Here is a 26,984-nt window from a genome sequence, read left to right on the forward strand (position 1 = left end):
CAGAAAATTATTTTGTGAATATCAACAAACTTATTCTAAAGTTTATATAGAGAGACAAAAGACCTACAATATTAAAGGAGAGCAAAGCTGGAGGATTGACACTGAATCGGGAAATCTGGACTGGAAATGCGCAATGTTCCCCTGGGCAGGACAGTTCCCTGGTTCTTGTCCCGTGGAGTCGAAGAATGAAACCACAGGCGAAAGTAAAAGTGGAAATTTATTGAGAAACAAGCACAGACTCCCACGTGGGAAGAGGGAAAGAGTCCCACAGCTCTGACTCCCACATGGGGAGGTGGGAAAGAGTCCCCACTGAGTTTTATCAAGGCTGCAGTTTATAAAGGCTGCTGTTTTTTGTGCCTCCATATCCCCTCAAATTGGTCACTATTCCCCTTTGATTTGGTCCTATAGCAACTCTTGAGCTCAAGTCTCACATGAAGTATGTCAAGTTCCCTCCTTCTTTTCCCTTATTGTTCTCCTATTCCCTCTAGACTTTTCTTCCTCTTTCTTTGAATGAGGGGTTTCCTTCCCTTTATTCTGTAAATATGTACCTTTTGCTACTCTCAGCTTCCTTGTCTTATGGAAATGTATTCTTTTGCAACTCTACAGCCCTGTGTTTTGTCCATAAATCCCTTAATTTTTTAAAATTTCCTAAACCTGCCTATTTCACCCCTCAAAATTCCTTTCAACACTACTCGACATCAAGACTTACTATAACGCTACAATGATCAAGATACAATGGTATTGGTGAAAGAACAAACAGATCAATGAAATAAAATTAAGGGCCCAAAAATAGAGCCCCATAAGTGTAACCAACTGATCTTTCACTAATAAGCAAAGGCAACACAATGACTCAAAGATAATCTTTTCAACAAACAATGCTGAAAAAAACTGGACATCCACGTGCAAAATAACATGAATCTAGACAAACTTTATACCCCTTTAAAAATTAGTTTACAATGGATTGAAGACCTAATTATAAAACACAAAACTATAGCCCTGGTCAGTGTGGCTCAGTTGGTTGAAGTGTCACCCCATAGACCAAAAGGTTCGATTCCCAGTCAGGACACATACCTAGGTTGCAGTTTGATCCCCAGTCAGGGCAAGTATGGGAGGCAAGGGATTGATGTCTCTCTCTCACATCGATGTTTCTTTCTCTCTTTCTCTCTCTCTCTCTCTCTCTCCCTTCCTCTCTCTCTAAATCAATAAACATACATAAATAAAATAAATACATACATACATACACACACAAAAAAAACTATTAAACTCCCGAAGATAACATAGGAGAAAACCTAGATGGCCTTGGGTATGGAAAGGATACAACACCAAAGTCACAATCCATGACAGAAATCATTGATAAACTGGACATTATTAAAATTTAAAACTTCTGCTTTGGGAAAGACAACATCAAGAGATTCAGAAGACAAACACAGCCCAGGAGAAAATATATGCAAAAGATACATCTGATAAAGGACTATTTTCCAAAATATACAAAGAACTCTTAAAATTCACCAAATAGAAAACAACTCGATAAGAAAAAATAGGCCAAAGACTTTAACAGATAGATCACCAACGAAGACATACAAGTGGCAAAGAAGCATATGAAATGATGCCCCACATCAAATGTGATCAGGGGCAATGCAAATTTAAATGAGATAACACTACACGTCTATTAGAAAGGACAAAATCTAGAATAGTAACAGCACTAAGAAGGATGTGAAGCAACAGAAACTCTCACTCAGTGCTGGTAGGAGTGCAAAATAGTATAGCCACTTTTGAAGACAGTTTGGTGGTTTCTTACAAAACTAAACATACTCTTACACTATGATCCAGCAAGAACACTCCTTGGTATTTACCCGAAGTAGTTGAAAACACATGTCCACATAGAAACCTGCACAAAGATGTTTAAAACAGCCTTATTTATCATTGCTGAAACTTGGAAGCAACCAAGATGTCCTTCAGTAGGTGAATGGGATAACTGTGTCATTATATTTTTATCCAAACCTACAGAATGTACAACACCAAAAGTGAACCCTAATGTAAACTATGGACTTTGGGTAATATGTGTCAGTATAGGTTCATCAATTGCAACAAATGTACAATGATAGTGGATACTGATAATAGGGAGACCATGCATGTGTGGAGGCAGAAAGTATATAAAAAAATCTCTGTAGCTTCCTCTCAATTTTGCTGTGAACCTAAAGCTGCCCCCCAAAAAAGTATTGAGAAAAAATAAACTAAAAAAAAAAAAAGATATGTGGAGACATTTTCTATTAAGAAAAATTACATGAAACTCTTCACAAATAGGTTTCGGTAGTTTTTAAACAGCCCTCCCCTATGTAGAACATCCCAGCTGAGTTTCAACCATCTAGCCTAGGGATCCATAACACTTAATTGGATAGTTCGCTGAAATTACTTTGCTATATTTAATTATAAATTCCTTTGTACTAAAATATCTAATATCCATTTGGGGAATACATTATAGACTTGGAAACTAAACTAATATATGATTAATTCACAGGAAGACTTGGAAGCCACTAAGCAGTTGTTTACAAAAATAGACATTTTAAAATTATTCATTTGCTATTTTATCTGGACTTAACAGTTTCTCACATAGAAAGACAAGGTTCCTGCCTTTTGTCCCAAGCTACATATTCTCCATTGGACAGACCACACCCCACTCTCTAGACTGTGCTTTTTAATAAACATATTGAATACATGCATAACTGAAGATTTCAATACTAGACTTATAGCTGATGTATTTATCTGAATTGGAGCCTCTCTTCCTTAGGTTAGGCTCCAACTAAAATGAATATATCAGATATAAATCCACTACTGCCATCTTCCTTCTTCAGGGAGCTTTTTATCTTCCTGAAGATGCCTACTGGATTCCTCCCTTTGCTAGTCCTACTTAGTAGTTGCTACTGTAACCACTGAGAACAGCAGCAAAAGTTGTCCAGGTATGGTTGATGCACTGGCTAGAGCTAGAGATCGAGAGCTAGCAAATAGGTGACTAGACAAGCTAGCAGTGCTAATTCACAGATTAGGTAACAACCACTGGACTGGCTCAGGGCCTTTGCACATGCTGTCCCATCTGCCAAGCTGACTACCTAGCTAAGAGCTAAATCTCATCTATCAGGTCTCAGCTTACATTTTGCCACCTCAGAGAGAATTCCCCTGAGCACCTTATTAATGGAGAGTCACCCATTATTCTCTCTCAGCAACTAGTTTATTTCCTGCATAACACCACAACTATAATTACTTATTTATATGCTTTCTTATATCTGTCTCTACCACTGGACTGTAAATGCCATGAGAATAGGAATCATATCGCTCATGATCACTACTTTAATTCCATCAACTAACATAGAATCTGGCCCACAACAGTCACCGATAAACACTCAGACTTCAAAGTAATAAACTTCACTTTCTTTGGGGAGAAAGGGGACTTTTCCATACACTTAACATGGGAAGCAATATGCTACAATGCAAAGTGTACAACTTGGGAGTTGCAAAATTCAAATCCCAGCTCCATTGCTTACCTAGCTAACTGAGCTTTAACAACCTACTTTACATCTTGAAGTCCCAATTTTTTCAATTTAAAATGATGACAATACTTCCCTTACATAATTATTCAGATTCTCTAGTAGACAGTAAATACTCAATAAGTGATAGTTATTACTTAGAATACTGTCTTTCCCTCCATTGAGAGGTCTTAAGTGAGACTGTAATAGATAGGAGTTGTGGCCTTATAAACACTGCAATATCAAAAATACTATTATTTAAAATAAGTTGTACTTTCAACCTTTTATTTAATGTGGGCTTTTCCTATAAGACTACAGAACTTCCAAGTCTTCTTAAACAGATGCTTAACAAAAAATTAATCTATGTAGGCACTTGTTCAAGCCATCAGGTAACTAATAACATTAAAATACAATGTTTTTTTTAACAAACTATACAGTTTAAATTCACCAGAAAATTTAAATATACAAAAACAAAATGATATATTCATAATATTTCACTATTTTGTTTTTAAATTAAATGTTCAGTATAAAAACACAGTTCTGCCCTTGCTGGTTTTGCTCAGTGGATAGAGCATTGGCCTGTGGACTGAAGGGTCCCAGGTTCAATTCTGGTCAAGGGCACATGCCCGGTTTCCAAGCTCGAACCCTAGTGGGGGGCATGCATAAGGCAGCCGATTGATGATTCTCTCTCATCATTGATATTTCTATCTCTTTCTCCCTCTCCCTTCCTCTCTGAAATCAATAAAAATATTCTTTAAAAAAAACCCACACAAGTTCTTATTATTTAAAAACACTAAGAAGGTCTTGGGATTTTATGAAGGAAATCTTTCACAAGTCACTTTCCATAGATTAAAAGAGGTTGGAATGTTTTTATTAAAGTTAAATAGGAAGGTGCACGAACACCTATGTGAACAAAGTAACTCATAAATGAAGATACTATTATAAATCCTTTTTTTCCTATCCAAATGTAATTTTTGCCTTGCTGCTAAGTAAAGTCAGAGTCCTTCCTGACAGGAATGACTGGTTTACCTTTAACTCCAGGGGGCTAAAACTATCAGTCTTTTAAGAAGCTTTAAGGGGTTTTGACAATTTAACCTGCTGAGCTCACAGCACCCAAGGGAAGGTCTTGGTTGCAAGTTTTATTTGTGATGTGGCTGACCACTAATACTGACTCCATAGATAATGGATTTCAGTAACAACCACCCACAGGTTAACACATTGAGTAGTACCCATAACATTGCTTTAATTAAGTTAATACATGAAGGTCACAGTTTGGTAAAAAGTTTTATTAAATTTGGCAGTGCTTACAATAATAAATAAAAAAGAAACTGTGTGTGTTCATCTGTACAGTAACTCTATAAATCTGCCTATAGATATAATCCAGTTTGCTCATGGATTTATGCTGCATTTCAATTTATTTTCTAAAAAGGAATTCAATTTATTAGTTCCATTTCCCAAAAATATGTCCATTTCTAGCAATCCTAACTGATAGTTTCATGACATATGGCTCTAACCATGCTGGGCACAGAATGGGTTTACCTGGCACAAAGAGACCACCCACTAGAGCAAAGATTTCCACCATCACCATACACATACCCTGATTTTGGAGCATTTTGATGGTGGAAAAGATTAATGTTTTGATTTGTCTGTAGCTTCATGTATTAAATATTAATGGCTTTCTGAAATATTGTAATTATATTTTCAGCGGGAAAAATAAATATATATATTTTGTTTTTTAACCCAAACTTTTTCACACAGTATAAAATAAGCCAAAGCGTATTTCCAGCAAATATATAAAAGGGCAAAGCAAAATTTTTAAATGAATTGAAAAGTAAAGTTTCACTGTAAAGTGTTTAAAAAAAGAAACTATACTTTAATACACACATCATAGCAGGATTTATACATTTTTCTGTTTTTATATGTGTTAGTAATTTGAGGTTACTTTATTGAAAAGCAAAGAATAGTAACTGAATTTATACATAGTGAATTCAGCAATAATTGTATTTTTTTAAATACACAACCTGACAGGCACTATGGTAGATAATAATGAATCAGCATGGGAGCCATTTAATATACTTCTTGATTAACTCATTGCCTGTCCAGTTCACACACAGACATGCTTACATGTCATAATCGCCATAATTCCCATCATCCCCACTGCTAACACTCAAGTTCCTTGATTAGTGCACAACTCCCAGACGAGCCATTGCTAATGCTAAATAATTCTCTTCAGCCTCCTGCTACTATTCTGCAGGATCTCCAATTAAATATAATGTCCCTGATGAGCCATATTAATGTGAACAAATTCCTACCAGGAACCCTATCCTATTCCATTTTATCCAAAAATGTAGAGAGTAATTTAGCCAAGCCAAAGATAATCAAAACATTTTAAATTGATATAGTATAATGTTTCTGCAAAATGTTTTTCCAAAGATAAAAACAAAAAAAAGAATAGAAAAAAAAAGAAATGTCTAAACATCTTAAATGCTTTCTTCTCTTTAACGGAAAATTTGATAGGTAGGTACACAGTCTTCTTAATCCAAAAAAGGTTACTAAAAGCTAAGTTTTATGAGAAAAGTAAGCAACAGCAAGCTTTAAAGCAAGTACACCATTTAAAACCTCTGTAATTACCTAATTACCAGCACTCGAAGGTCCAAAATCACATTAATGAAACTAATTCCTTCCTCTCCATTAAATGCAGTATTACAGTCACTATCAGAGGCTTTGCCATGGAACTTTATGTTGCTGGTAAGGAAACTTCATATTGAACAATGACAGCTCTTAGTATTTTTTTCAAGAATGAATGAAGAATCCTATAGATTTCCTATTACAATCTAATGACTGGAAATGTTTCTGATGTAATTAAAAACAACTGGGGAATATGGACCATGATGGCTATCTTAAAATATTCTGTATAAGTAAAAACCATTAAGAAAATGTTCCTTAAATATACACACACAGGTGCAATAAAAGGTCTAATTTTTCAGTTATCATCCCAAAAAAAAGTTTTACAAAGCCAACCCTACTTATTTATTCCCATTTGAGGAGCAATGAGTACATTAGCTGCAAATGAGTCCATTAATGGATTTTGTGAAATAATTTTTTAAAAATTAAGAACTTGAACTCCTTTCCAAATTGAAAAATATCCTGAAAATCAAATCATGTAAATGAGAAAATAAATACAAAAAATTTTACTTTTAAATTGTTTTAATCTCTACACATATCTAGAATAAAACTGAAGATTCTAACAAAGACATAACTAAATAAATATATATAAAGATGTATATATAAATATGAAAAGATATAAAGACATTCTAACAACCCCATAAAATGTTGATAGGTTTTTCCCTAAGGTCTTTTATACCTCAGCCTACATTAATGTATTCCATCTCCATTTACCTGATCATTACCCTCCAGTTTGTTCAGCTGGAACCAACATACACTAATTACATAGACATCACCAAGTCCTATTTGTCCTCAGTATCTCCCCAGACAGCAGGGAAATATTACCAAGGGTAGGCATGCTAAGTGATGATTCCCCTCACCTTACTGTCAATCATCCCAGAGTGCTCACAGAAAACCCCACTCAATCTCATTACTGAATCCTAAGGCTAAGACTACAATACTCACTAAGAATCATACTTCAAACAGCAGGCTGCCTGGCTAAGATATGAGTCACAATGACTACTTCCCTGATTTGGGGTTTTGGTTTTAATGTAATAAATATCAGGTATTTCTCATTTAAATCCAATGTTATTGTATACCGACAAAGCAACAAAATACTATAAGTTCAATTTAAGCAATAAAATATTATAAGTTCAATAATCAAAAGTTAAGTACAGAATCAATTTATTCCATTTTTTAAAAAATCAAAACCCTGCCCGGCCAGTGTGGCGCAATGGTTGAGCGTCGACATATGAACCAGGAGGTCACTGTTTGATTCCCCACCCAGGCACATGCTGGGTTGCAGGCTTGATCAATGAGGTGTGCAGAAGGCAGCCAATCAATGATTCTCTCTCATCATTGACGATTCTACCTCTCTCTACCTCTCCCTTTCTATCAGAAATCAATAAAAATATATTTTAAAAATAATCAAAACCCTAACTTACAGGTCTGACACAGATATAACAATATTTTGCTATTTCTTGTGGAAAGACATACTAGTCTTTTTATTTGAAAACTAGAGGCCCAGTGCACGAAATTCGTGCACGGAGGGGGTTGTCCCTCAGCCCAGCCTGTACCCTCTCCAATCTGGGACCCCTCAAGGGATGTCCGACTGCCCTCTCACAATCCAGGACTGCTGGCTCCCAACTGCTTGCCTGCCTGCCTTCCTGATTGCCCCTAACCACTTCTACCTGCCAGCCTGATCACCTCCTAACCACTCTGCTGCCAGCCTGTTTGCCCCCAACTTCCCTCCTCTCCTGGCCTGGTCACCTCCAACTGCCCTCCCTTGCAGGCCTGGTCCTTCTCAACTGCCCTCCCTTGAAGCCCGGTGCCTCCCAACTGCCCTCTCCTGCTGGCCATCTTGTGGTGGCCATCTTGTGTCCACATGGGGGCAGGATCTTTGACCACATGGGGGCAGCTATATTGTGTGTTGCAGTGATGATCAATCTGTATATTACTCTTTTATTAGATAGGATAGAGGCCTGGTACAGGGGTGGGGGCCAGCTGGTTTGCCCTGAAGGGCGTCCCGGATCAGGTGGGGGTTCCCTTGGGGTGTGGGGCGGCCTGAGCGAGGGGCCTGTGGTAGTTTGCAGGCGGGCCATGCCCCCTGGCAACACAAGCAGAGGCCCTGGTATCTGGAATTTATTTTCCTTCTACAATTGAAACTTTGTAGCCTGGAGCGGAGCCAAGCCTGGGGCTCCCTCCGAGGCCGGTAGCCATTTGTGTTGGGGTTATAATTGAAACTTTGTTGCCTTAAGCGGGTGGGCCTGGCCAGGGTGTGCGGAAAGCTTTGCTTCCCCTGTTGCCGGCAGCAACCCTGGCCTGCTCTCTCAAGCTCCATTCTGCCGCCATTTGTTTGAATTTGCTTACCTTCTATAATTAAAACTTTGTAGCTTGAGTGGAGGCTTAGGCCTGGCAAGGGCAGGCGGAAAGCTTGGCTTCCTCTGTTACCTAGGAAACCTTGCTCTCTGTGGCTGTAGCCATCTTGGTTCTGGTTAATTTGCATACTTGCTCTGATTGGATGGTGGGCATGGTTTGTGGGTGTGTCGGAGGTATGGTCAATTTGCATATTTGTCTATTATTAGATAGGAGGTAGATAAATATCGATAAATTGAAGTTATCTAACATGCACTATGATGAGTACAGCAATCTCTAAATTCTCAAATTCTTTGTTTCTGCTATTCACTAAACTAATGAAGTAGAACTCACCTTCCCATTTAGAAAGTTCTACTCACTAAAAGCAAACACTCTCATTCCTTTTATTTCTTAACTTTTCTGGAACTACCCCAATCACAGTAGATTAGTGGGATACAACCCTAGAATCCAATCCATTTCTCTTGCCTTCTAAGTCAATATTAACAAGACCCTCTTCAACAAATTAAGAAATTCTCCCAAATCAGTCCCTAATATCTAATGAATTTATTCCATAGACCTGACTCTTCCTGCTCCAAAATTTTATGGAGTGGTTCCAATTATTTCTGCTTTTATAAGGTATCATATTTTAATATCTGTTAAATTTTCCTCAGAATTTTCTAGGCTACTCTTGTACATTTACTCCTTTATCAATTCCCCCCACAAAAATTACATAATATTTATTAGGATTTAGTAGAAAATGTAGATTAATTTAGAAATAACTAGCACTTATAATGTTCAGTTTACCTATACCAATCAATAAGTCCTTATTTAAGCCCTACAAATTTCATTCTAAATTCATATCATAAAGTATTTTTCTTTTCCATTAATTCTTTTCCATTCATTCTACAAGTTACATTTTTTTAAAGTTGCATTTTCTACCGTGTTAACATACACAGGAAAGCTATAGACTTTTTTATATTTAACTACCACAGAGATATTTCTCACTATTTCTAAAGAGTTAATCCATTGACTACATAATTAGAAATTAATACATCCTTAATATTTATGCCTTTCCTGTCCACCACTTTGTAACTGCACTGCCTAACTGCATTACTGAACAATTCCAGAATGCTGGTAAATAACAGTGATAGTATGTGTATCAGTCTTCATCCTGACTTTCATGAGAATGCTTCCTATGAGATATAACCTCTTTATTATGATGAGGCAGTGTTCATCGAATTCTGTCTTACAAAGGATTTTACAAGAAGTGAATTTCTTTTAAATGACATTTTATGTTTCTATCAAGATGATCATATAGTTTTCTCCACTAACTCATTAGAATATTCAATTTATAGTCTCTAATATTGAACCATATTGAAATGTCATGAATATACTCTGTATGGCTGCAGCATATTATTTAAGTCAATTATTTTTTTCTACTCCATATTAATTAATATTCTTCTGTCAATATATAATAGTCATTGTAATTTTATTTTTTACTTACTTTCTTTGCCCGGATTTTGAATTCTGAATTATTATACTGGCTTCAGAAAAAAGAATGAAAATCAATTTAAACAGTATCAAAATGTCCTCCTTCCTGAAAACTGCAAAGAATTCTTATGAGAATCTCTTGGCCTGGACATTCTACTCCATTCCTTATATAATAACTTAAGAGTCCCTTAATTAATGATTTCTTATCTTAGTCAGGCTCCTTCATGCACAGTTACAGGCCTATACATAATTACTTGGCACCAATTTTGTAAACTGAGTCAAACAAAATAACTGCTTAACATTTTTAAAGGATTAAAAGCATGTTATCCCTGGCTGGTTTGGCTCAGTGGATAGAGCATCGGCCTGCAGACTGAAGGATCCCGGGTTCGATTCTGGTCAGGGGCATGTGCCTTGGTTGCAGGCACGTCCCCAGCGGGAGGCGTGCAGGAGGCAGCTGATCGATGTTTCTCTCTCATTGATGTTTCTAGCTCTAAACGGGCAGTCAGACATCCCTCTCACAATCCAGGACTGCTGGCTCCCAACTGTCCCTCTCCCTTCCTCTCTGTAAAAAATCAATAAAATATATATTTAAAAAAAAAAAAAAGCATGTTAAACTCCACTTTAAGAATGGATAGAACAACCAAAGATCAACAAGGAAATAGAAGACTTCAATATCCCAATGAACCAATCAGACCTAAAAGACATCTATAGAACACTCCACCCAACAAAGGCAGAATAGAATATACATTCTCCCTCACATGGAGCATTCTCCAGGATAAATCATAAAATGTAAAAACGGGCCATAAAGCAAACATCAAAAAATTTCAAAGGACAGAAATAATAGAAAACATGTTCTCCAACCAAAGCAGAAGAAAACTAGAAATCAGTAACAGAAGGAAACTTGGGAAACTCACAAATGTGTGGAATTAAACAACACACTCCTAAATAACAAATGGGGTCAAAGAAGAAATCACAAATCAGAAAATATTTCCAAAAATGAAGATACAACATACCAAAACGTATGGGATTCAGCTGAAACAATACTCAGAGAAAAATATATAACTACACACCTATGTTTAAAAATACCTCAAATCAATATCCTCATTCTACCTTAAGAAATTTTTGAAAAGAGCCAAATAAACCCAAAGCAAGCAGAATGAAGAAAATACTAAAATCTAGAGTAAATGTAAATGAAGTAGAGAATTTATAAAAGAGGAAATCAACGAGGTCAAAAGTTGGTTCTTTGAAAAGATCAATAACCTTTAGCTAAAGTGACCAAGAAAAAAAGACTCAAATGCCTAAAATCAGGAATGATATTACTACTAACCTCAAGAAAATACAATAAACAATCATATTCCTATAAAATAAATAACTTAGATGAAATAGTCAATTTCCTAGAAAGACATGAACTACAATTACTCAAAAAGAAATAGAAAATCTGAATTAAAAGATTATAATAAGAGACTGAATTAGTAATCAACACACTACCCACAGAAAAGCCCAGTCCCACATTGCTTCACTAGTGAAATCTACCAAACATTTAAGAAATAATTAGAACCAATTCTTCACAAACTCTTCCAAAACAATAGAAGATGAGGGAACTCTGATACCAAAAAGAAAGAAAGAAAGAAAAAGACATCACAAGAAAACTACATACCAGTATCCATCAATATGGATGAAAATTTCTCAACAAAACACTAGCAAACTGAATCCAGCAACATAAAGAACTATCACCATGGTCAAGTGTGATTTACTCTAGGACTATAAGGCTGGCTTGACATCCAAAAATTAATTAATGTAATACACCACATCAATAGAATAAATAACAAAAACTACATTATCATTCCAGTAGACATACAAGAACATCTGAAAAATTCCAACACCCATTCATAATAAAAACACTCAACAAACTAGGACTGGAAGGATATTTCCTCAACCTAATTATTGGAATCCAAGAAAAATCCCAAAGCCTAAATCAAACTTAATGTGAAATACTGAATGCTTCCCCCCCAAGATGAGGAACAAAATAGGATGCCTGCTCTCCTCACTTCTATTCAATATCATTCTGGAAGTTCAAACCAGGGAAATTAGGCAAGAATATGAAATAAAAAGCATCCAGATGAAAAAGAAAGAAGTAAAACTATCTCTACTTGCACATGCCATTCTAAAAAGAGAATCTCCTTAGGAATCTATTTTTAAAACTATTAGAACTAATAAACAAGTTCATCAAAGTTGTATGACACAAAATCACTATAAAAAAATCTATTGTATTTCTATACACTTGCAATTAATACAAATTGAAATAAAAATAATTACAATTCTAGTAGCATCAGAAAAAATACTAATATATTTAGAAATAAATATAACAAAGTAAGTATACAATTTATACTCTGAAAACTGCAAAACATAGCTGAAAGAAATTAAAGTGACCTAAGTAAGTGGAACGACATCAAAGGAAATATGTTCATGGACAGAAGGACTTAAAAGTATTGAGATAATAATACCTCCCAAATTGATCTACGGATACCACATAATCCCTTTAAAAATCCTAACAGGGTACAGCCTTCCACTAGGACTATCTTCCCTTCATAAGCTATTCTCTACAAATCTTTCAAAAGAAAAATAAGGGCCTGGAGAATCCTATCTAATAAAGCGGGAATATGCTAATTGACCCTCACACCGTCGCAAAGATGGTGGCGCTCACAGCCAATAAGGAGGGAATATGCTAATTGACTGCCCCGCCCTCAAAGATGGCGGTGCCCAGTCCCCTCAGCTCCGCCCACCTGCCTCTGGAGTCCCCCAGTCCCCTCAGCCTCCCAGCTGCCGAGGGCTGGCCCGAGGCGAAGGCAAGCCTTGGATGGCGGCTTCCCAGCCGCCCAGGGCCGCCCGAGGCTCAGGTAACCAGGGCCTGCCAAGGCTTGCGCTGCCGGCAGTGGCAGCAGCAGAGGTGTGATGGGTGTCACCTTCCCCTGATCGCTGGGTCGCCTCCCGCCCCTGAGGGCTCCTGGACTGTGAGATGGGGCAGGCCGGGCTGAGGGAGCCCCCCCTCCAGTGTATGAATTTTCATGCACCGGGCCTCTAGCAACACGTAAAAGATAATTCATTACTTGATAAAAGACTTAATGGCCATTCTGCTTTTTCCTGCCTTGACCATTTCCCTCAGGAGTACTTTACACTACTTGTTTACTCTGTTCTCATGCCCCAGATGCAGTTGTAATATTCTCATCAGAAATGTGAACAGTTTTCCTGGGTAAAATCTGACTTGAGACTTTTCTAGATCAGTCTTTTATTTATTTTTTATTTTATTTTATTGATTTCAGAAAGGGAGAGGGAGAGACAGAGAGAGATGGGAACATCAATAATAAGAGAGAATCTTTGATCTGTTGCCTCCTGCATGCCCCCTACTGGGGATCGAGTCCATAACATGGGCATGAGCTCTGACTGGGAATCGAACCGTGACCTCCTGATTCATGGTCTATGCTCAACCACTGAGCCAGGTGGGCTTAGGTCAGTCTTTACTTCTCAAAGAAGGTAAAAGAACTTCCTCAATAGAGAATAGGATGTCATTTTAAAATAATAAGACAACAAGTTAACCTGCAGAGCCTCCTAGAAGCACTTAAAATACTACATTAAATATAACAAACATCCTTTAACCTTTTGCACTCGCTTGCTTTTTTCTCAATTCCTTTATTCTACTCGGGATTTAATTTTTTAAATACCCCAGATTTTACAAAGCGCGGCAGTAGAATAAAAAACTGGAGTTTCTTTTCATACAAACTTATTTATTTGGATTTTTTTATATTTCAAATTATTGATACATTCAAAGAGTATAAAAAGAGCTGCTACCGATGCTAACCGTGTCAAGTCACACTCGACATCCGAGTGCAAAAGGTTAAATGAACAGCTTGGTTTACAAAGAACTACAAGCAACCCCCAGGGATTAAAAACAAAGAAGAAGCCAAAAGCCAGACAGTATACACTAGAGCCAATACTACAGCTAACCTTAGGGAGTGGCTGGGGGATCTCAATAATCTAAAGAACTGAGTTTTCACTCTCAGAGAAAGGAGCCATGCGTGAGATGAAGATTAAATGGAAAACTCCCAACATAAGGCCAGGATTCTCAAAGATTACATCCTCAGTAACAGGGGGGTAGAAGGGATTATCCATCTAAATAGGAAGAAGACAAATACTTAATATTATCAACTAAGGCTCAAAGGGAAAGGAAAAGTCTCCTCTGGAAATTAGAAACTGTGGGCCTATTCAACAGAGGAAAGGATGTGTATGTATAGTTTCTATCTCTCTCCCCCTCTCCCTTCCTCTCTGAAATCAATAAAAATCTATTTTTTAAATAATTATAAATATATATATATATATATATGTATGTATATATATATATATATATATATATATATATATATATATATATATATATACATATATATATATAATGTTATCCATCCCAGTAGTAACCTCCATGAGACTACAACCTAGAGAATTAGCTATATTGTGGTATAAAAAAAATAAGGAAACGGTTATTGTCAAACTTGAAATAAAAACAGAAATTGTGGCCCTAGCCAGTCTGGCTCAGTGGATAGAGCGTCGGCCTGCAGCCTAAAGGGCACATGCCTGGGTTGCGGGCTTGATCCCCAGTGCGGGGTGTGCAGGAGGCAGCAGATCAGTGATTCTCGCTCATCATTGATGTTTCTATCTCTCGCTCCTTCTCCCTTCCTCTCTGAAACCAATAAAGAAATACATTTTTTTAAAAAGTAGTGTACAAAAATGAAAAACAGTACCTTACATTGAAGTACAATTACTTATATTTCACTCCATAAAGTTCTAATAATTTACATTCATTTCCCATTGGATTTTTTTCTACTCATAGTTCATCACTGCTTAAAAAAAAAATGCCTACTTACTAAAAATCCTCAATAAAGTTATATATCATTTACAGCTTTATGCTATACTTTCTTTTGTTCATGTCCAGTTAGAATTAGCCTACCTTTCCTTTATTAAAATTTCAGCTGAACACAGTAAAGCACTCAGGAAGGTTAAACAATGATAGGAGTCCCTTAGTGATACTGGAGTCAGGCTGTGGGGAAATGTGGTCTTATAAGGCAACACGACATAGACAGTTCATTAATCTTTGAATCTAACTTCCTCATGCTTTACTTAAACCTATTAGGTGACCAGCAATCAGTCTAGCAATTTCATTCTATTAGGTTTTTAAAGCCTTGAAAAAAACAGTTGAGACCAGTTTTGCTTAAAAGAGTACTTAAATAGAGGTGTGTGTGTGTGTGTGTGTGTGTGTGTGTGTGTGTGTGTGTGTGTGCGCTCACGCACGCGCGCATAATCTTTTCAGGTCTCAGGGGGGAAAGCTACATCTTTCACCTTTTTTCTATTTGACCCAAAATAAGGTTCTGATTCAAATAAAGCATAAATATACTTACAGAACTAGTATCAACATCACTGTGGATGGCGACCGTCTTAATGCCCATCTTCTTGCAAGTTTTAATAACCTATTTTAAAATATATCAATGTTATCTATTAACAGTGATTCACATTTAAATGGATTTAGTAATAGTAAAATTCACCGAGTAAAATGGAAAGTAAAATTAAAATTCTACTCACCCTACATGCAATTTCTCCTCTATTAGCAACAAGAATTTTATCAAAAGTCTGAAGAGAGAACACACACATAGGAAGATACTGTTACTCTCACTTTGGGACCAGAAAACAAGTTTTTTCACAACTGGATATGACAGTGAGGGCGAACCTATGACACGCGTGTCAGCACTGACACGCATAGCCATTTCTGATGACACGTGGCCGCTGAGGCGGCCGCATGCCGAGGATGAAACATTTGCTGCTCCTGAGGATGAAACATTTGCGAAATAATGTTTTTTCCTCAAAGTGACACACTACCCGAGTTATGCTCAGTTTTTTGGCGAAGTCTGACACACCAAGCTCAAAAGGTTGCCCATCACTGGGATATGATCTTAATAAACATTACTTCATAGAGTAGTACTAAATACTATATACATGTTCATTTACAACCAGGTTGCTACTGAACTCATCTAGTAGGATCTGGCTGTATAATTATTCTGTTAAAGAATCAGTTGACTAGGTTCAATAATTCAGAAAGGGACCAAGGGGACATTTATAAATTCTCTTGTCAAAAGATAACCTTTAAATGATATTACAGAATACAAAAAACCTTTAGACAAAATTATTTGACAACTTCATTTATTTTCTGAATTCAGGGCAATTCTAAGTGTCATGAATTGTTTATCAAGGGAAAGTCAGATATTCATATGCCATCTCTATTGATTTGGGGTGGAGAATTAAACAGTATTTTTAATAACTCGGAACAGATACAAATTATGCTTATATCCAAAGATTCCAAGCAGGTTATGCTATTTGAATACAATGTTAAGTTTGAATAGCCATCAAATTTTGAAGCAGCTGAGGCCACATAACAGAAAGAGCTCAGCCAGCATGGCTCAGTGGTTGAGCATCGACCTATGAACCAGGAGGTCATGATTCAATTCCCAGTCAGGGCACATGCCGGGGTTGCAAGCTCGTTCCCCAGAATGGGGCATGCAGGAGGCAGCCAATCAATGATTCTTTCTCATCATTGATGTTTCTATCTCTCCCTCTCCCTTCCTCAATGAAATCAATAAAAAATATATTTTTCTAAAAAAGGAAAAAAATAGATCCATTCTGTACTTCCATTTCTAAATTCTAAATCCAGTTTTGCCACTAATGACCTATTTGACTTTAAGAAAGTATCTGCAGGTCTTGATTTCCACATATATAAAATGATAGCATTCTAATAGGACACTATTTAATAAAGTTCTCTTCTTACCCTAAAATTGTACAAGCTAATCCTTTTAAAGAATTGCAAACACAATCACAAGTGATTTGAATGCAATACATTTTATCACACAATCATTTCTGAGTGATTATTGTAAGCTAAATGGAACTATACAAAAGTTTTAGTTATATTTCTAAAAGAAAATATAAAGTTATATATAATCTTAAAAGTACTCTTATGTAACTTAAAGCACTATTTTAACCCAATAGGGAGTGACAATTTCAAAATTGGAAAAGGCCTTCAAAGTCTTGGTTTAACATTATGTCACAGGTAGCTCATTCCACCAAACTGAGACAAGCCTCTCCTTAAAGATAGATAAGTAAACTCCCAACCGGATAGAAGCCTGAGTCTTTGAGAGCCTTGAATAGATAGGCCCTTCAAATATCTTAATCTCACCTCAGGCTTGAGGCTGTAAAATCACCTACTTTTCTATACCCAAATGGTGATGAGTAAATCCCTATAAACAGTAAACATATACTAAGAAAAAACTGTTTATATTTCTTGAACTGCATTTTAAATAATGTGAATGTTTACTAAGTATTAAATATACTACAGCTGATAAAAACAGCACAAACATTGGAAGTTACACTGTAAGCAACTGTTATAGTAAATATAACAAATTATTATAACATTATTAAGTTGTATCCAAGAAGCAGAGTAATGGTTAAGAGCCAGTCTGGAGGTTAACTGCCCAGCACGTGATCTTCCTGTGTGTATTCTTCTGTGAGAATTCTTGAGCCCTATTTCCTGGTATGTAAAACAAACAACAGCATCTGGAGGTTTTAAAAATATAAGTCAGTCAGAGAATGACAAGTATCACATGATCGCACTCATATGTAGAATATAAGTAACAAAATAAACTGATGAACGGAGTGGATCCAGAGACTCGAAGCATGGAACAGAGTGTGGAATCTCAGAGAGAAGGCAGGAGAGGGTGGGTGGATGGGTGGGAGGTAATCAACCAAAGACCTTGTATGCATATATGCATAACCCATAGACACAGACAATAGGGTACTGAAGACCTGGGGGGAAAGAGGGAGAGGAGGACCTGGAGGGGGTCAATGGGGAGGAACAGGGCACATATGTAATACTCTCAACAATAAATAATAATTTTTAAAAAAGAATATGAATTGACACCCTCAAAGTGTTTGGAATAGTGCCTAGCACAATATATACTCAATAGGTGTTAGCTATAACTATTGTTATTACCCCTTTGGGCACACACCAGACTCTTAGGAATCTTTAAGTGTGACCCTATCTAACAGGAAGAAATCAATATCAAAACAAATATTTGGCCCTAACCGGTTTGGCTCAGTGGATAGAGATCAGCATGTGGACTGAAGGGTCCCAGGTTCGGTTCCAGTCAAGGGCATGTACCTTGGGGGTGTGCAGGCGGCAGCTGATCAATGTTTCTCTCTCATCGATGTTTCTAACTCTCTATCCCTCTTCCTTCCTCTCTGTAAAAAATCAATAAAATATTTAAAAATATGTATATTTGCACCTGACATCTTTTTCAGGGCTACGATTACTTTTATGTGCAACTTAACTGGGCCACAGGGTGCCCAGAGTAAACATTATTTCTGGCTGTGTCTGTGAGGGTGAGGGTGTTTCCAGATGAGACTAACATGTGAACCAGTGGACTCAGTAAATTACATGCCTTCTCCAATGTGTGTGGTCATTATCCAATCTGCTGAGGGCCCGATAGAATACAAAGTAGAGGAAGAAAAATTCATTCTGCCTGCCTGATTGAGCTGGAACATCGGTCTTCTCCTACCATTGGCTGGGACTTACTGTACACCATCGGCTCCCCTGGTTCTCAGGCCTTTGAACATCAACTAGTATTACACTGCCAGCTGTCCCGGATCTCCAGCCTTCCTAATAGTGTGAGCCAATAAATCTCCATCCATATCTCCTGCTGGTTCTGTCTCTCTGAAGAGACCTTATCAATCCAGGACTACTGTTTCACCAATTAGTACACAAGTTCAATAAAGATAATTATATCAATTAATCTTTTAAATAAATAACAGATGCATATGGTTCAGAATTTCAACGTTAAAAAAAGAGGATATACTGTAGAAAGCCTAAGGTAGCACTGAAAAATTACAAGTAATTTTTGGTATTGCTCAAGCTCAAAATATAAAGCTAGGGTAACAAGGCCAGAACATGAAGAAACTTACTAGTATATGCCACTTAAGGAACTGGGACTCTATATGTGGAGAGCTGCATATAAGGTACTCTGAGGATACTCCAAGGGGTTGGGGGAGGAGGGAAGCCATTTAAATCAGGAAACTGAATACTTGAAGATGGAAGGGCTTTCATATACCATGAGAGACAGAGAAGGCTGTTCCACCATAACTGTGCTAATTAATGTCATTTGGGAAAGAAATACATCGAAAATTTCCTGAGGATTTTTTAAAGTTATTTTCCTTTAATTTGTTCTCTCTCTATGCCTCCTTCCTTCTTTCCCTTCTCTATGTTTAGATCACCATTGCTGGGATCTAAAACTACAAAGGACACTTCACTGCATTCAGACACCAAGAAAGAGACTGGCTGAGCCGACCCCTTCCACTGAGTACTTTTTGGAGGAATGATGGCAGAACTCCAGAAATGGAGTTGCTCACCAAACACTTCTGAGAAGGGGTATAGCACAGAAGGTAAATTCACCAGCTCAGGAGAAGAACAGGATTGAGTTTATACCAAGCTTACACTTACTATTTGTGAATTTTGAGCCTCAGTTTCCAAATGTACAAAATTAAGTTGTTAAGAATAATATTAAGCAGCTGACATTTAGGGCACATGCATTCTATATGCCGGGTACTATGACATATCCCTTTTGTGCACTATCTCATTTAATCCTCATAATAGTCCTAGGAGGTCAGTTCTGATAAAATCCCCATTTTACAAATGAAAAGAAAAAACAAACAAAACAAAAAAAACAACTGAGACTTGATTTGGCCAAAGCACTTGCCTAAGTCACAGTTTAACTAGTAGTAAAGCCAGAGAGTTCACCTCCAGATATTCGTGTCAAAAACACACCACGATGTGATATGATCAGAGTATTATGGCACAAGCTTTGAACATTGCATTATTAATGCCAAAGATCGCATTTGTCATGGCAGGCATACCATAGTGCAATACCGGCTCCACTAATTTAAAGCCTACTGAAACCTCCTGATCTTTTTCTAGCAAATTGCTATTAAGTTAAATCTTCCCTATTCTCATGAACATACATGAGACAAACTGACTTGTTAAACTCAAGTCAAAAAATAATCTATTAGTAATGATTAAATTTCACCTGGTTTAATTTTGACTTGATGTGAGTCTCTGATAAAATGTGGAGTAAGAAAATAGTCAATGGCAAGTTCAAATGAGAATCAGTTTATGTATTACCAGCCAGGCTGGAGTGGCTCAGTTGGTTGGACATAAAAGCGTTGTCAGTTCGATCCCTAGTTGGGGCATGTACAAAAAGCAACAGATCAAAATTTCTCTCTCATATCAATGTTTCCCTCTCATTGGCACAGCAAAGGAGAAGGCAAAGATAGCAGACAGCAGATCTGATTTCAGACATTTACAACAAAATAGGGACCTGCTTAGTGGATCCCAAGAGAAGGGGGCGGGCCCTCTTTAAATGTCCTAAACCAAGATCATTATACAAATGCATTCATTTATTTTTAGTAATTACCAATGGCCACCAATATGGTAGGCATTTTAGCTATTCTTGTAACCCTCACTATGAGGTTGTAGCAAAACTACTAGTAAGTATCAAACCAAAGTCTGCCACACATATAGACACTTACTAACAGACATATAAACAATCTTAAAATGTGCTCAGGGAATGAGCACATTTCCTGGATAAGCTGTGGGAATGTGGATAAGCTCAGGAAAGTCTCAAGTTCTTGCACTTTATAATGCTCCAACAGCCTGCATGAAAACTTCACATGAGGCAAATGCATCAATATTCTGATTTGGCTAACCATATTGTCAGACTCAGAGCCATCAAGAATTCTCCAACCCAGTGACTGAACACAGGACCATTTCATCAAGCACAGGTTCTATCCTTAAAGGTCAAGAATGAAAGGCCAACTAGATGGTTACTCTTCCAATTCAAGGGCTCAATATCTATAATATATTAGCTAATTATATTATACCACTAATTTCTTCAATGTGGGCCCATTTCTAACATGATTACCTAATGAGGAAGGCTATGCGTGTTTATAGAGAGAAAGATGGCTGAATCACTTGTATTTCCCTCCCCTCTGGAATGTGGCCTCTTGAATAAATGCTAGCTAAGCACTCCTACAGTGTTCCTAATTAGGACAGCCATTACCTTTAGATGGGAATGCAACAGGTGTGCAGAAATGTACATACATACCTGCACCCAAGGCACACTGTCTATGCTGAAATGGTTTTTTTTCCTACTAATCTATAGATTTCTTAATAGGGAGCTTATTAAAGCTAATTCATCTGGACCTATGCCATTCAATAAAGTAACCACTAGCCACATGAGGTTACTAAGCACTTCAAATGTGGCTAATCAAATTGAGATGTGCCAGAAGTGTAGATTATACACTGGCTTTAGAAGTCTTGGTACACCAAAAAAAAAAATGCGAAGTATCTCCCTGATACTTTTTTTTATCGATTATATGTAAAATAACATTTTAGACACTGAGTGAAAATACATTAATCTCACCTGTTTACATTTATTTTCTTAATGTGGCTATTAGAAAATTTAAAACTACATATGCCCTGCAACTTTGTCCACATTATATTTCTATTGAACTGTAATAATGTAGACCCTTACTCTCCCCAAACGTCTAGATCTCCTCAGTAGTTTTCCATGCTTCAACAGATGATTTAGAAGACATCAAGGCTATTTAATTGTCAAATAACCATTCATATCAGTTCTACTTTCATGACATTCAACTTGAACCATCTCTTCTTAACCAAAACTCTTCTTCTGCCCTCTTTGACGCCTCTATTGTCACACTAAATCATGTTTTATCTCTAATCACCACTTCCAGTCCCTTTATCTCTCCTATTACCCACCTCAAACATTATATCAGGATTTTAACTTGAATTACCTTGTCTAAAAATTTACAATATATATAATTGCCTTCAATCAAAACAAATCTTAAATATAAAGTAAATTTTTAAGAATCAATAGTTTAAAATCTCTCAACTGCCCAGTCTTTAAGAGGAAAAAAAACAACAACACCTCACATTATATTAGTTATTCTGCTGAAAACAAGGGAAACACATTGTAAATTTATTCAATTGTTGGCATAAATACAAAATTAAAGACTCGGGCTGTGGCTCACAATGTAAAAAGGAACAAAGATTGAACACCCATAAAACCTATGATGTTAGAGCAAGAAATCATTACACAGCATTAATAAAATTTAATCAGTCCACTGAACACAGTGTGGAAACAAGAAAGTAAAACCATTACAACTTAACCTGTTGAAAACATTTTTTGAATACTTACTTTTTCATTAGAATCATATCCCGCTGAACAGAGACTACGGGTCGCCATTAAGTGCTGTCTTGAATGGTGTGGAACATTCTACAAAAAAAGTGAAATAAATTACAGCAATTTGAATGGTTTCAAAAAATATTTATATTTAAGAAGGGGAGGAGGAGGGGGACAGGAAGGGAAGGGGAGGGAAAGGAGAAGAGGACGGGGGACGGGAGAGGCAAATTTTAATTTTTCCAAAGTCACAAGTCTAGGCTATAATGGTTACAAGATTTAAGCATAGGCCTGTTAAAAGCATTGTGAAGTTTTTTATTTTGAGATAATAAAAAAGTGGCACCTCCCATCATAACACTAATGTTTACGCAAAGACATGATTTGGGGTGAAAAAAATAATAATAATTTGCCAAGAGGGTCTCACCACTCCCTGTGTTCAAATAAAAATTCAGTCTCCCACTGCCTTCAGCAGAAGAGCTATAATGTAGTAACTTTTCTCTTACATTACATTTAATAGGATAAACGATATTCCTTCTCTTAAAAATCATGTCCTATGCTTATAACCTCAGCCAATGCAAAAAAAAAACAAATTGAGGAGTGAGAAGCAAAAACTACCTGGGAATTTCTCATATTTATTCTGCTGCAAGGTAGCACTAGGATATTTGCACAAGAATGTAAATAGCATACCAGCTTCCTATCAATTTTATAAAGTGGAACTCCCTAATACTGTAAGGTCTATAATGGTCTGTTGCAGGAACATGTTTCTATATCCTTTTACAAAAGGCAAAAATCTTATGTGTCTTTAATCTCTACCAAATAAAGGATGTAACTGATTCCTGGTGGCAAAAATCAAATGTGAGTCTTCCAGAGACAAAATGCAATCTGGGATAGAAAATTTAGGTATTTTAATTAGCTTTGGAGAGTGAAAATAAACAGTGATGTTTTTACTTCTGGAAAGGGAACACCTGGAAAAGCAGCGTACCACCTGGGAAAGAACTCCGGGAGAGGAAGTGAAGGAACCTCAGTTCTCATCCTAGCTCTACAATTTGAGCAAACCACTTTTTTAACCCCTCTGCTCTCTTAAGAAATGCAAGATTAGGTTACTTTTCTCTAAGGTCACTTACTAACCTAAGCCACTCTTATTCAAAAAACGAAAGCTTAGTACGGAGGTATCTAACATGTACAAGCTTTTGACAATTGAAGGATATGCAGTTACTCCAAACTCAACATTTGGTCCAAGAAGATGTTGATGCAGATCTCACTTGCTGCTCAACTACCCTGAGAATAACAAACAAGCAAACATGCAGAGCTACTTGGTAGAAATAATGCTAATTACAGGTGACCCTTGAACAACTGGGGGCAGGAGTTAGGGATTCCCACCTCCTGTGCAGTCGAAATATGCATTTAACTTTTCATTCTACAGTCTGTGCTTCACATCGATGGATTCAACCAACCTCAGATGTTTTCCATCTGTAGCTGGGAATGCAAAGATACTGAATCCAAGCCCTAGCCGGTTTGGCTCAGTAGATAGAGCATTGGCCTTCGGACCAAAGGGTCCCGGGTTCAATTCTGGTCAAGGGCACATACCTTGGTTGCAGGCTCCTCCCTGGCCCGGGCCTGGGCCCTGGTAGGGGCGTGTGCAAGAGGCAACCAATTGATGTGTTTCTCTCACATCGATGTTTCTCTCTGTCTTTCCATCTCTCTTCCACTCTCCCTAAAAACCAATGGAAAAATATCCTCGGGTGATATTTTTCCATTGAAAAAAAACAAAAAGCCCTAACCGGTTTGGCTCAGGGGATAGAGTTTCGGCCTGCAGACTGAAGGGTCCCAGGTTAGATTCCAGTTAAGGCCATGTACCTTGGTTGCAGGCACATCCCCAGTAGGGGGCGTGCAGGAGACAGCTGATCAATGTTTCTCTCTCATTGATGTTTCTAACTCTCTATCCTCTCCCTTTCTCTCTGTAAAAAATCAATAAAATATTTTTTAAAAATACTGAATCCAATATGCATTTGGTTGAATCCAAGAATTTGAAACCCCCATACAAAGAGCTGACTGTGTTTATTGAAAATAATCTGCGCGACGGAAACCAAGATGGCGGCATAGGTAAACACCTGAACTGCTGCCTCGCACAACCACTGCTAAACTACAACTAAAAGACAAAACAGACATCATCCAGAACCACAGGAAGGCTGGCTGAGTGGAAATTCTACAACTAGAAGGGAAGAGAAAAGCACACTGAGACTCAGAGGAGCTGTGGAAGTAAAGGCAGAGGTACGGAGGCGCATGCGCGCGGAAAAGACAGGCAACTGAGTACGCGGCTGGCTTTTTCAATCCACAGGGAGACACAAGCTCCCGACTGCTCTGAACTCCAGTTCTGGGTGAGACTTTGAGGACCCAGACTCATACGGGGAGAAACTGGACTGTCTGGCGGTGGGCGGAACTCGAGGGCAGCTTTCCCTCAGAGGTGCTTGCAGCAATTACCACGGGACACTGAGACCCGGGGGTGGGGGGGTGAGGGGGGAGGCCTCTTAGGGCAGGGCTGATGGGAAGCCATTGCCGTTTGCTCCGCCCTGAGACTCCGCCCCACCCCAGCTGTGTGCAGAGGCTTTTGCATAAGAATGGCCTGGTCCTTTGAAAACTAAACTTACCTAACAAACTGCAACTGAGTCAGTGAGACCCTGAACATCCAAAAGAAGGCCCAAGGCCCCGCAACAGCTTGCATTGCTTCACAGCTGGGCCTCATCTGGGCACCTCCAAAACCCAAACAAAGAAGAGGAATCTGCAGATCTCTCCGTAGCTCCTGCTGGGTGGCCTCAGGCAGAGACTAAATTAGCACCTCCTTGGAGATCCAAGAGCCAGTGTACCCAGGGGTCAGAGTAGGACCATCCAAATTACAACTCCTCAGATCCATAAGGGACACACTCAGGGGGCAGACTCAGTGAGCACCAAAGCCCCACTGAAGCAAGTCTTGCCTCATAAGGGTGTCTCCAGCACAGAAGTTCTCCCATCGTAGACACAACTGATCCTCACAGCCAATTGGCCTGGAGGTCAATTCCTCCCAGTAATACCAACAACAATCAAGACTTAACTATAACAAGACTGTGCACACAGCCCACAAAGGGGTGCACCAAGAGTGTCCACCTCAGGTAACTGGGGAGGCTGAGCCACTGGGCCCTATAAGACACCTAGCACACAAAGCCACTCTATCAACTCAGGGACACAGCCAAAATGCGGAGACAAAGAAACAGGTCACAAATGAAAGAAATGGAGGAAAGCAAACGACTGGATATAGAGTTCAAAACCACGGTTATAAGGTTTTTCAAGAATTTTCTAGAAAAAGCTGATAAATGTAGTGAGACCCTCGAGGATATGAAAAAGGACCAACTAGAAATTAAGCATACACTGACTGAAATTAAAAATAATATACAGAGATCCAACAGCAGACTAGAGGATCACAAGAATCAAGTCAAAGATTTGAAATACAAAGAAGCAAAAAACACTCAACTGGAAAAGCAAAAAGAAAAAAGAATCCAAAAATATGAAGATAGTGTAAGGAGCCTCTGAGACAACTTCAAGCGTACCAACATCCGAATTATGAGGGTGCCAGAAGAAGAGAGAGAGCAAGATACTGAAAACATATTTGAAGAAATAATGACAGAAAACTTCCCCCAGCTGGTGAAAGAAATAGACTTACAAGTCCAGGAAGTGCACAGAACCCCAAACAAAAGGAATCCAAAGAGGACCACACAAAGACACATCATAATTAAAATGCCAAGAGCAAAAGACAAAGAGAGAATATTAAAAGCAGCAAGAGAAAAACAGTTAGTTACCTACAAGGGAGCACCCATACGATTGTCAGCTGATTTCTCAACAGAAACTATGCAGGCCAGAAGGGAGTGGCAAGAAATATTCCAAGTGATGAATAGCAAGAACCTACAACCAAGATTACTCTACCCAGCAAAGCTATCATTCAGAACTCAAGGTCAGATAAAGAGCTTCACAGATAAAAAGCTAAAGGAGTTCATCACTGCCAAACCAGAATTATATGAAATGCTGAAAGGTATTCTTTAAGAAGAGGAAGAAGAAGAAAATGGTAAAGATAAAAATTATGAACAACAAATACATATCTATCAACAAGTGAATCTAAAAATCAAGTGAATAAAAAATCTGATGAACAGAATAAACTGGTGAATGTAATAGAATCAGAGGCATAGAAAGGGAGTGGACTAACAATTCTCGGGGGGAAAGGGTGTAGGGAGTGCGGGAAGAGACTGGACAAAAATCGTACACCTATGGATGAAGACAGTGGGGTGGGGGGTAAGGGCAGAGGGCAGGGTGGGAACCGGGTGGAGGGGAGCTATGGGGGGAAAAAAGAGGAACAACTGTAATAATCTGAACAATAAAGGTTTATTGAAATGAAGAAAAAAGAAAAGAAAAGAATCTGTGCATAAGTGAACCCACACAGTTCGTGTTGTTCCAGGGCCGACTGTACAGAGACTCTAATAAATATACATTACACATTAAATCTCTAGGCTAAAAACCTCAGGACTCTGTCTCATTAGACAAACTCATGAAGAATGGACTAAGCTAAATTTGGCCTAACTGGAGACAG

General features: G+C 37.9%; 1 protein-coding gene across 2 annotated transcripts in view; it reads right to left on the reverse strand.

Annotated features, from left to right (window-relative positions):
* The window catches only part of PCCA (propionyl-CoA carboxylase subunit alpha), a 377,531-nt gene that overhangs the window by 332,406 nt on the left and 18,141 nt on the right, over positions 1-26,984 (reverse strand). For both annotated transcript variants that reach the window (XM_079779445.1, XM_079779444.1), the window contains exons 2-4: positions 22,391-22,468; positions 15,660-15,707; positions 15,479-15,547 (exon numbers count right to left, since the gene is read on the reverse strand). In XM_079779445.1, coding sequence (XP_079635571.1) covers positions 15,479-15,547; positions 15,660-15,707; positions 22,391-22,468 — 195 coding nt within the window. The remainder of the gene's footprint in view (positions 1-15,478; positions 15,548-15,659; positions 15,708-22,390; positions 22,469-26,984) is intronic.

Source organism: Cnephaeus nilssonii (genome assembly GCF_951640355.1).
Source record: "Cnephaeus nilssonii genome assembly, chromosome: 8".
Classification (NCBI taxonomy): domain Eukaryota; kingdom Metazoa; phylum Chordata; class Mammalia; order Chiroptera; family Vespertilionidae; genus Cnephaeus; species Cnephaeus nilssonii.